General features: G+C 28.4%; 2 protein-coding genes across 5 annotated transcripts; both read left to right on the forward strand.

Annotated features, from left to right (window-relative positions):
• Positions 1–772: 772 nt before the first annotated feature.
• Positions 773–5,071, forward strand: LOC127250132 (long-chain-alcohol oxidase FAO4A-like). Of its 2 annotated transcripts, none has more exons than XM_051273289.1 (3): positions 773–1,011; positions 2,099–2,368; positions 3,122–5,071. In XM_051273289.1, exons 1-3 carry the CDS (start codon positions 832–834, stop codon positions 4,928–4,930), a joined length of 2,259 nt encoding a protein of 752 aa, XP_051129246.1. In that variant the 5' UTR covers positions 773–831; the 3' UTR covers positions 4,931–5,071. The 2 variants fall into 2 exon arrangements, with proteins under 2 accessions (XP_051129246.1, XP_051129247.1); XM_051273290.1 differs by having other exon boundaries at positions 869–1,011; positions 2,099–2,178; positions 3,122–5,070.
• A 3,133-nt stretch (positions 5,072–8,204) lies between these two features.
• On the forward strand, positions 8,205–9,841 carry LOC127250223 (protein MODIFYING WALL LIGNIN-2-like). 3 transcript variants are annotated; one of them, XR_007838591.1, is made up of 3 exons: positions 8,205–8,565; positions 8,938–9,158; positions 9,552–9,841. XR_007838591.1 is itself a non-coding variant. In XM_051273385.1 (3 exons), the coding sequence occupies exons 1-3, from the start codon at positions 8,455–8,457 to the stop codon at positions 9,775–9,777; spliced, it is 555 nt and encodes a 184-aa protein (XP_051129342.1). In that variant the 5' UTR covers positions 8,205–8,454; the 3' UTR covers positions 9,778–9,841. The 3 variants fall into 3 exon arrangements, 2 of the variants coding, with proteins under 2 accessions (XP_051129342.1, XP_051129343.1); XM_051273385.1 differs by having other exon boundaries at positions 9,555–9,841; XM_051273386.1 differs by having other exon boundaries at positions 9,072–9,158.
• Positions 9,842–10,537: the final 696 nt, after the last annotated feature.

The following is a 10,537-nucleotide window of genomic DNA, read 5'->3' on the forward strand; positions in this document are numbered from 1 at the left end:
TATTAATAACTTTTACTATATATTGGAGTAAACTAATATATCAAATTAATATTAAGAAATCTCAAATTAGTTAACTTATTTGATTGAGAATTTAAATTTTGAATAATAAACTTCTGAATTTAAATTATTGTGTAATGTAATAGAAATATATAATAATATAATATTTTAAATATAAATTAATATTTATTAAAATATAAAAGATAATAATTTAATTTAATATTAAAAATAAAAAATAATAATAATAATCTCCAAAATTGTCCGAACAAAATATTTCAAATATAACCGAATCAAAATTAAAATTTACAAATTCAATTTTAAATCGAACCGAAACAATTAGTCGAATAACCTAAACCATATAATCCAAAAAAAAAAAAAAAAAAAAAAATTATTTTTTTCGGTTTGATCCAACCTATGTCACCCTACCCAAAATTCATTGCCTTTATTTTTTTTTTTTTTAAAAAAGTAAATAAATAAATTAAATTAAATTAAAAAATAAAATAAAATTGACTGATATATTAACTGGGGTCCACAAAAATCAACGGCGTGGATGAATCCCAGACGCTATGTATAATAAATATAGAAAGAGTCCCGGGACCACACCGGTCTATAGGGCAGGGCTCGTACACTCTCAACGGTCTAGAAGTCTAGATGCAATTAAAGGTCCCGAAGTCCAGGCCCCACCGAAACCCTCCTACCAGATGAATGAGTTGAGCCTGTATATATGTGTATATATATAGATATACATACGTACATATAGATAATAAACCACAATTTTCATATATAATCTTCTTTCTCTCTCTCTCTAAAACTGTCTATTTTCTCTCTCTAGAGATGGGGAAGATGAGCAGTGAGAAAAATCCATTATCAGAAGGAGAAATGGAGGCTTTGACTGCACTGTGCGACACGTTGCTGCCAGCCGTTGATTTTCCTGACGATCATCGCCAGCCGTTGGATCAATCTGTTCTTCAGTTTTATCAAACCTCTGCTTCCATGGCGAAAACTCCGCGCCACGTAAGCATTGCATGATATATATATATATATATATACTTACACGTTTGATATTTTTATTTGTGTGTGGTTCTCTTTTGATTGTAAGATGTTTTTAGTACTTATTTAAAAATAAAAAATATTAAATTAAATATTTATTTTTTTATAATAAAAATTAATTTTATATTCAAAATATTTAATCGTTACATTATCTTAATTTAAAATTAGATTACTCGGAACTGGGTCCTACAAATAAACATAGGCACATGTGCTTGGTGTGTTCTTGTTTTTTTAGTTGTTTTGGGTATTTCTGTTTAGTTTAATTTTTATGGAAGTAGTGTAATTCTTGTTAAAAATATAAGTATTTTATTTAGAAAACTTTTTATTCAAATCGATGTTGAAATCAAAAATCAAAATCCAAATACATAAAGATTTGAATACTTCTAGTATCATGCTAAATGCTTTAAAATTAATGATATATACTTGTGATCCATGTATTTGACTTGATATATAATTCTTCTTATGAGTTACAATGGAAATTTGTTTATTGTATGTGGGTTTTTTTGGTTTTAATTTCAAATCATTTTCGACACTATTTATCTGCATAAATTTCAATAAAAATATTTTTTTTATTTTATAAAATATCATATCAAAATATTATATATATATATATATATTAACATATTAGGTTCATAACATTAGTATATAGAATATTAAATTTACTTAGCCGAATAAAATGATTACATGTATCCTTTGTAAAATGAGTTTGGATCATGTGTTGATTTATTAATTTATACAACAATAGAACATAGGATAAATAAACTTTCATATATTGCCAATTTATACCATATATTTGTATCAAACTTTCATATACTTTATTCGGAAAGATTTATCATGACATATATATATATATATATCAAAATCAACACTTTTTTATGAATTATTATTATATACTGTCAATTTATACAATATATTTATACCGTGTTAATTAACATACATGTTTTACTGAGATCAATCGTGATATACATTCATGCTATATATTTATTTTACATTAGATGCACTTTGTGCTTAGGGATAATTAACTGTAACATGTATTCTATTTTTACGACAGGTTGGTGTCCTTCTATACGGAAAAATAAAGCACCCAAAAATGTTTATGGCGAAGATAGCAATATGGTTGTTATCGACAAGGTTAGGAACACTCATCCTATGCGGAAGGAAAACCCTATCTACTAAATTCCCATTTCTTCTGAGGTTTTCTCAACTTAGTTTCGAAAAAAGACAACAAATTATGTTGTCTTGGAGCAACAGCCATTTCTTTCTCTCCAACCTTTTCTTCACTTCCATCAAAATCTTCACTCTCTTCACATTTTTCACACAGGTCTCTCTCTCTCTCTAGATAATTTATTTCTAAATTTATTATATTTACGATAGAATATTTACTATTTAATTTTTGCGATTTCTTATAGAGATTAAATTGCATGTGCTCGTGGTAGAAATTTTGTATAAATGTATCACTATGTTGTTAAGTATTTTGATTTTATTCTATCTTAAGAAAAATTACATTTAAACAAGTATCTAAACTATAAAAAAAAATTAAAAAAAAAATTACCAACCAAACCCTTAATTAACTTTTAGCATTGTGTTAATTTATAGTTGGTTTTCATTTTTCAACTAATATATGTTGAATTGCTACAAGAAATGTGTTATTTTGGTAAATTTATAAAGCCGCAAGTTATTAGGGTTATGTTTATTTATGTTTTGAAGAATTTTGAAATTATTCATTATAATACTTTGTTTAAAATATTGGATTAAATACTTAATTTTTAATTTAAATATTAAATTAGAAATATTTTTCTCTGAAAAATATTACATTTTATATTTACATTATATTAAATACTTTATTTTGACTGATGCAAAAATCTGAATAGGAAATATTAATCAAATAAAAAGAGAAACAATATATATATATATATATTTTTTGTCTTTAGAGGAAAAAATATATATTTTACATTTATGTTGAAATTAACATAGGCATTTAACAAATGGATTCAAATTCATTAAATTAAAACTGATAAAAAATTTTAAATCATTATCTAATTACTAACTTCATTTTTTTCAAGTCCTTATAAAGGTGAATGATAGAAACGAGAACCCTTCATGGAAAGCCATGGGCTATTGTGGGCCAGATCCGATCCGAAGCCCAAACAAGAGAAGCACACAAAAACAACAAGAAAACGATGGTTCAAACAAAGAAGATCATCCCTTCGGGCCACTTCACAAAGGCATCATTAATTTCCACAAAACATCAAAACAAATGGCCTTTCAAAAGCTCCAAATGTCGGGCTTTCATGTCTCGATACCGTGTTCCTCAGACATTGGAATCGGGCCCTTCAAACCGTCCTTCATCGTCAATTGTGACGCCGTTGTGGTCGGGTCGGGCTCCGGTGGCGGGCTCATGGCGGGCCTCCTAGCTAAAGCCGGTCACAAAGTCGTAGTTCTGGAAAAGGGAGATTACTTCGCGAGAAGTAACCTCTCGCTCATTGAAGGTGAAGCAATGGATCGAATGTACCTCGAGCATGGCATGCTCGCGACACAAAACATGAATGCCTTCATCCTCGCGGGGTCCACCGTCGGCGGAGGGTCGACCATAAATTGGTCGGCCTCGATCCGTACTCCGCGACACGTGACAAAAGAGTGGCACGAGAAACACGGGTTGGAATTGTTCGGGAGTAAGGAATACGAAGAAGCTCTAGACATCGTGTGCGACAGAATGGGAGTTCAAACGGGGTTCGAACACGAGGGATTCAACAACATGGTTTTAAGAAAAGGATGCGAGAATCTGGGCTACCCCGTCGAGGACATCCCACGGAACGCATCTCCCGACCACTATTGTGGTTGGTGCGGCCTAGGATGTAAGGACGGGGCCAAAAAAGGCACGGCCGAGACATGGTTAGTCGATATGGCGGAGTCGGGGAACGGCGCTGTTCTCCCAAGATGTGAAGCGATTCAGGTAATAACTCACGACACTGTTCACGGTCGAAAACGGGCCGTCGGAGTTGTTTTCGAATTCCAGGGCCCCGAAGGGAAAGAAATCGGAATTGTTCATGCAAAAGTAATTGTCGCCGCATGTGGTGCCATTTGCACGCCGGAATTGTTAAAACGGAGCGGGTTAAGAAACCCTAATATCGGCCGGAACTTACATTTACACCCGGTCGTGGTAGCGTGGGGACATTTCCCGGAAACGGCAAAACCGTGGCCGGAGACGGCGAAAAGAAGCTACGAAGGAGGGATTATGACGGCCATGTCGTCGGTGGCGGCGAATTGGGATAAATCAGGATACGGCGCAATTATCCAAACTCCGTCGGTCCATCCCGGATTATACTCTATTCTAACTCCCTGGCATTCAGCCAAGGACTTTAGAGCAAGAATGCTTAACTTTTCTCGAATTGCGCACGTCTTTGCCTTAGCTCGAGATACAAGCTCGGGAACCGTGACATCCGAGCACGACATAAATTACACGCTAAACGATTTAGATATTGATAATTTAAGCCAAGGGGTCGAAAAAGCACTGAGGATACTCGCGGCCGCGGGGGCCGACGAGATCGGGACGTATAATAAGAACGGGAAGACGATTAAAGTGAACGAGTCGAGTCGGAGTCGGGACGAGTTCGAGAGTTTCGTGAAGGAGGAGAGTTCGAGGCCGATTACGGGATTGTCGACACCGATCGGGTCGGCCCACCAAATGGGGAGTTGCCGGATGGGGGTGGGTCCCGATCGGTCGGCGGTGGGCCCCACGGGGGAGACGTGGGAGGTCGAGGGACTATTTGTGACGGACACGAGCGTTTTTCCGACGGCGTTGGGGGTGAATCCGATGGTCACTGTTCAGGCCATTGCTTATTGCATTGGGCAATCGGTTCTTGAAGTTCTTGCAAAAAAATGATCTTTTGATTTGTGATCGATGTTGCAATAAGGTTGATGTCGAATTGTGTGTTATGTATATGTGGTTTTCGAATGTTTAGATTTTAGAATTATGCTACTAAATGATGGAAGAAATCTATGGTTTTGATTCAAATTCTTTGTTATTATTTTTGATTCGATATGTCTTAAAACTTTTGCTTTTTTTTTTTTAAAGCTTTTTTATTGATTTTTTACTTTTACCTTTTAAAATATAGAAAACTACTTTCAATTAAAAAAAACATAAGAACAAAATATATATATATATATATATCAACTTTATACCACTTGGAACAACATATTGAAAGTAAAATTAAGAAACAAACCCCAATGTAAAAATATACTATTACTTTGTCAAAATGCTCTTTTTAATTTGAAATTGGGGTTGTTATTTAAATTTTAATTTAATGATATTTTGATGAGATATTTTTTGGGAGAAGAAAAATATTTTTTTTATTAAAAATTATACTAAATGAATTATTGAATTTTTTATTTGAGATAAAATAAATAAAAGTATACCCCACCTAGTTTTACTTTTAATACTGTTAAAAAAAAAAAAAAAAAAAAAAAAAACTTTGACATAGCAAAGTATGGAATACGATTGAATCATATAAACATTAATTAATTGAAAATAATATAAATATATATTTGAAAATACATTTACAAAAACTTATGGGTTTGTTTAGTTGATCTTTTATTTTATATATATATATATATATTATTCTCTTTAGTCCCACTTACCATGTTCATCTTGTCCTTTCTGTTTGTCTTGCATTTCATATCATTTTTTTTTTTAAGAATGATTACTCGTCCTAATCTCATTTTAAATTTTTTAATTTAAATTTTTTTAAATTTTAATTAAATTAATTAGTTATCTTAATATTAATCTATAATGATTTATATTATATGTTGATTATTTTTACTAATATATTCTTAATTATCTATTAATTATACTTATTCTAAATTCTCGTGTCGACCAACACACTCAGTGTGATCGAGAGAGTATAAAATAAATGGCATAAAATAGAGTATATAATATCTTTAGAAAAAAATAATTAAAACTAATAATAATACATAATAATAATAATAATAATAATAATAATTTAAAAAGAGGTGATGAGTCCCACAATGATGTGTTTTGGCCGTGACAAAAGCAAAGTTGCTTCCAAGAATTTTCTTTATAGGGTTTGTTTGTTTGGGGATTGGATTTTAAATTCACTTGATCATCTTTTTTTTTAAAAAAAAATATCAAATTAAATACTTATTTTTTATTTTTTTATATTATATTACAAATTAATTTTACATTCAAAACATCACATCAATACCTATTTATATCACATCATACAATTATTCAAATTCAAAATTTTTACTATTCAAATCTCAACTCAAAATCCAAACATCCGAACAAGCACATCCTAGAGTGTAAGAGCCCATAGTTTTTATTTATTTATTTTCTTATAGCTAAAGGCGAAGCAGCATCATATTATTCTAATTCTCAAATTGGAATATTATAATTAATAATAATAATAATAATAATAATAATAATAAATAATAAATAATAATAATGGACAAGCTATTGGTGTCTTAAACAGACTCAATTGTCATAATGTTTATAGTTGACTTCACAAGTGGAAGAAAGCCTCACCACAAATAAATAAAAACATATTTATATTTGCTCACTTTGGATTTTTAATATTAAATATTTTATAAAAAAATATCGTTGATATAAAAAATAATATTAAATTTATTTTATAATAAAAAAAATTATTTATTTTTTAATATTATTATTTTTAATATTAAAATTAAAATATTTTTATATTTATATAATATATTAACATAAAAATATTATTACATTTGTGTTACACAATATTAATAAAAATATTTTTATTTTTTTTTCTTAATTTGTATTATATATTAATATAATAATTAATATCTAAATATCTACAGCCAAAAAGTGAATGAATAAAGTATGAGTTTGTTCTTTTATAATTTTAAATTGAGATTAATACTATTCGATCTATACAATTTTTAATAAAAATATATTATTTTCTCTCATAAAATATTACGTTGAAATACTATCGAAACAAAAATTAAAATTAATATTTTATTCAGATCAATTTCACTCTCGCTCAACTAATCAAAGGTATGCTGCAAAAACTTTGTATAAATTATATTAATATATGTATATTATATATTTTAATTATATTTATAAAAAAAATGGTGCCATTCAAAAAATATTAAATAAATAAATCCGTTTAAATTAATTTTATATTTGGTCGATATTTTAAATTGTTTTATATGAATCTTTACCAATATGAATAATCCCACCCCAGTTAGCACATAGGTTATATAGTACCTCAAATTTTAATAATTTTTGTAAAATAATTAATTAATTAACCTACTCATGTCAAATATATATATATATATATAGCTAGATTGCTATCTCTCATTTTAAGAATTCAAAATTTACAAATTCATATCTAAAAGTCTTTGATTTATGTTACAAATAATAGGTTTAAATTAACATTATATTTCAAATCAATTTCAAATCGAAATAAACATTTTTTTAAAAAAATTATATATTTTATTAGTTGTTTTTCGAACTTAAACTACAAAAAATCAATTGTTTTTACCCTTTTAACAAAATTCATTTTTACACCCCTTTATAAAAAAAAAAGAAAAAAATTATTTTTTCTTTGTCCATTAAAAAAATATATTTATTTCAGTTGTAATTTACAAAATAAATAAGTATATTTTAACAAATAAAATGGGCATATTATTTGCGAACATAATAAGTATAATCTTTTGCAAGATAAAAAAAAAAAAAAAAGTATACATAATAAAAAATATAATCAATTATATGTACAAAATGAAACAAATTTACAATTCTCTCTTCTACCATTAAATCAAATAAGTTCTCATTTGTGTTGTTTAAAGATTTGAAATACTAATACAGTAAGTCATTCAAATCTATATCCACTATTCTTTTTGAATTAATAAAAATTAAATAAATAAATTAAAAAATTGGTGTTTTCCTTTTAAGTAAAATATCATTATCTTTTTGTATTTTTTTTTTACTATAAAAAGAATGTAACAATTATTACTCACTTTTATTAAAACTCGTATCCAGTCAAATAAGCACATATTAAAGTAATATTTATTAAATTTTTTACACCGAAAAAAAAAAAACATATATTTATCAAACATATATATATATATAATAAGATTATTATGAAATGACATATACACTTACAGCCCACTACCAAATTCCACTTATGTATATCTCAATTGCTCAAAATTTGACCAAACTCAAAGTCATATTCTCCAAATCCACTCCAAGAATGAATCAAATACCAATTATTCTTCTCCTTACCATGTAAGAAAACTACACCCATTATTCTTGCAAGAATTCTTTCTTTCTTTTTTCATTTCTTCCCAAAAAAATTAAAATAAATAAATAAATAAATAATCTACCTATACTTCTCCAAAACCATCACCCAAAAATCACTTATGCAAACCCTCAAAACCCACCATGGTTTTCTAATCTTCTCTACCATCGTCGTCGCCGGAGCCGTCGCCTTTTTCTCCCTATGCCTCGCCGCCGAATTCAAGAAGTCAAAGGTATCGTGTCTTATAAGAAAATCAAGGTTGTAAGAGATCTTGAAACACCGTCCTTTATATGTTGATGTTTTGAATATGCGTATTTTATTGCAAGAAAATAAAAATTTTAAAAGAATCTATACAATATCGATCAATAAAGAAGAAAATATATACTTTTTACACGCTCAAATTGATTAATTCAAATAAATTTTACACGTGGTGATTGCTAAAGAGATCGTTGATCATGTGAAAATTTTGAATGCCCAAAAAAATGTTCTTTAGCTCATTTTCATGTGACCCGCTACGATTTTAATCGTATACTCAATATATATATATATAACGTGAAAATTTATAGTCGTTTTTTTTTTTTTTTTTTTTCCTATGTATTTACAGAATAGTGATGTGATTGTGAAAGGAAGACAATGTTATGTGCCCAAAAGTGCATCTTTTGGATTAGGGATTGGAGCTTTGGTGTGTCTTTGTGTTGCTCACTTTGTAGGAAATTTTTTCATCTTCATAAAATTTAGGACAAAAGTTATCGGCGGCGGCGGCGGCAACTGCTACGGTGCAGTTCGAAAGCCTACAGTTTCATGCATTTTGATCCTTCTATCTTGGTTAGTTGTTAAGGTTTTTGGTTATTTTATTTTATTTTCTTCAATTTATTCATTATATAATTATTACAAATTTTTTATAGAAATTTATTCGGGTAGTTTAGGCAGCATTTTTAGATTTTTTTTTTTTTTTTTGTGACATAAAGAACTGTGTTGGTAATATAAAATAATATTTTTTTGTTGAATTGTTGATTTTTATAAAAGGATGATACATAAATTATATTAATGTGTGTGTTTATTTATATCTTTTTAATAATATTTATGGGAAATTATTTTAGTGAAAATTTTTGAGTTAACAGACTAATTATTTCGTTTCATTTAAATTAAATCACATCAAAAAAATGGTTTGAAAAAAAAAAATTATAAATTATTATTATTATTATTATGAAATGCAAGAAGGGTGTTGTTCGTGGGTGGTGGAGTCCTAATCGGCGCAGCCAGCAGCATGAGCCAAGCCCAGCCGTTGGGAGAAGGTTGGGTAGATGGAGACTGTTACGTGGTCAAGAAGGGAGTGTATGCTTCATCAGCCGTTCTCGGCTTGCTGGCTCTCGGCTCAACACTCGGCTCGGCTGCCATTACTTTAAGCCAAAGCCAAAAACCAAAGCCAAGTGGAAGAAAATAGAAAAGTCCATGATCGGTCATTAATCTTGTCCCAAAAACCATAAAAACACATACATACATACATACATACATACAATTTTGGCTTCTAATTTAATAAATATATATATGATTATTATAAATTAAATTTTATATAAAATATTGAAATATATACTGCATTCGTCCGTTTCTAAGGATTATATTTATCTCAATAAAAATATTTTTATATTTGTATAATTTTTTTTTAAATATTCTTATATTACTATTATAAGAAACTATTAGAAGTATTTTTATGTTTTTTTTTAATAATTAATATTTAAATATCAAAATTTTAGAAAATATTAAAAAATTGGAATATTTGACATAATATTTTATACTCCCTTCGTTCGAATACAATAGTCTTATTTACTATTTTTGTTTGTTTCAAATAATAGTCTCATTTCCATAAATAATCATATCACTATAAAACTACCCTTATTTTTTCATTATTATTACACAATTGCCACTATTTTTTACACTAATACACTCACAAGTGTAAAAAAATCTTTTACCCGTACTTTTTACTCACTACCAATATAATATCAATATTTTCTTAAATCTTATGTCAAATACAACCCAAACTATAATTTTGGAAATGAGAGAGCATGTAAAAAAGACATGTGATATTTTTTAAATATTAATAAAATCTGTATAAATATAGCTTTCATATGTCTTTTTTTATATATAAATTTAAAATAATATCTGTATTGTACTCCCTCCGTCCACAAACTAATATCATACTTTCT

Source organism: Andrographis paniculata, unplaced genomic scaffold, assembly GCF_009805555.1.
Source record: "Andrographis paniculata isolate CXL003 unplaced genomic scaffold, ASM980555v1 Contig37END, whole genome shotgun sequence".
NCBI classification, from domain to species: Eukaryota; Viridiplantae; Streptophyta; class Magnoliopsida; order Lamiales; family Acanthaceae; genus Andrographis; species Andrographis paniculata.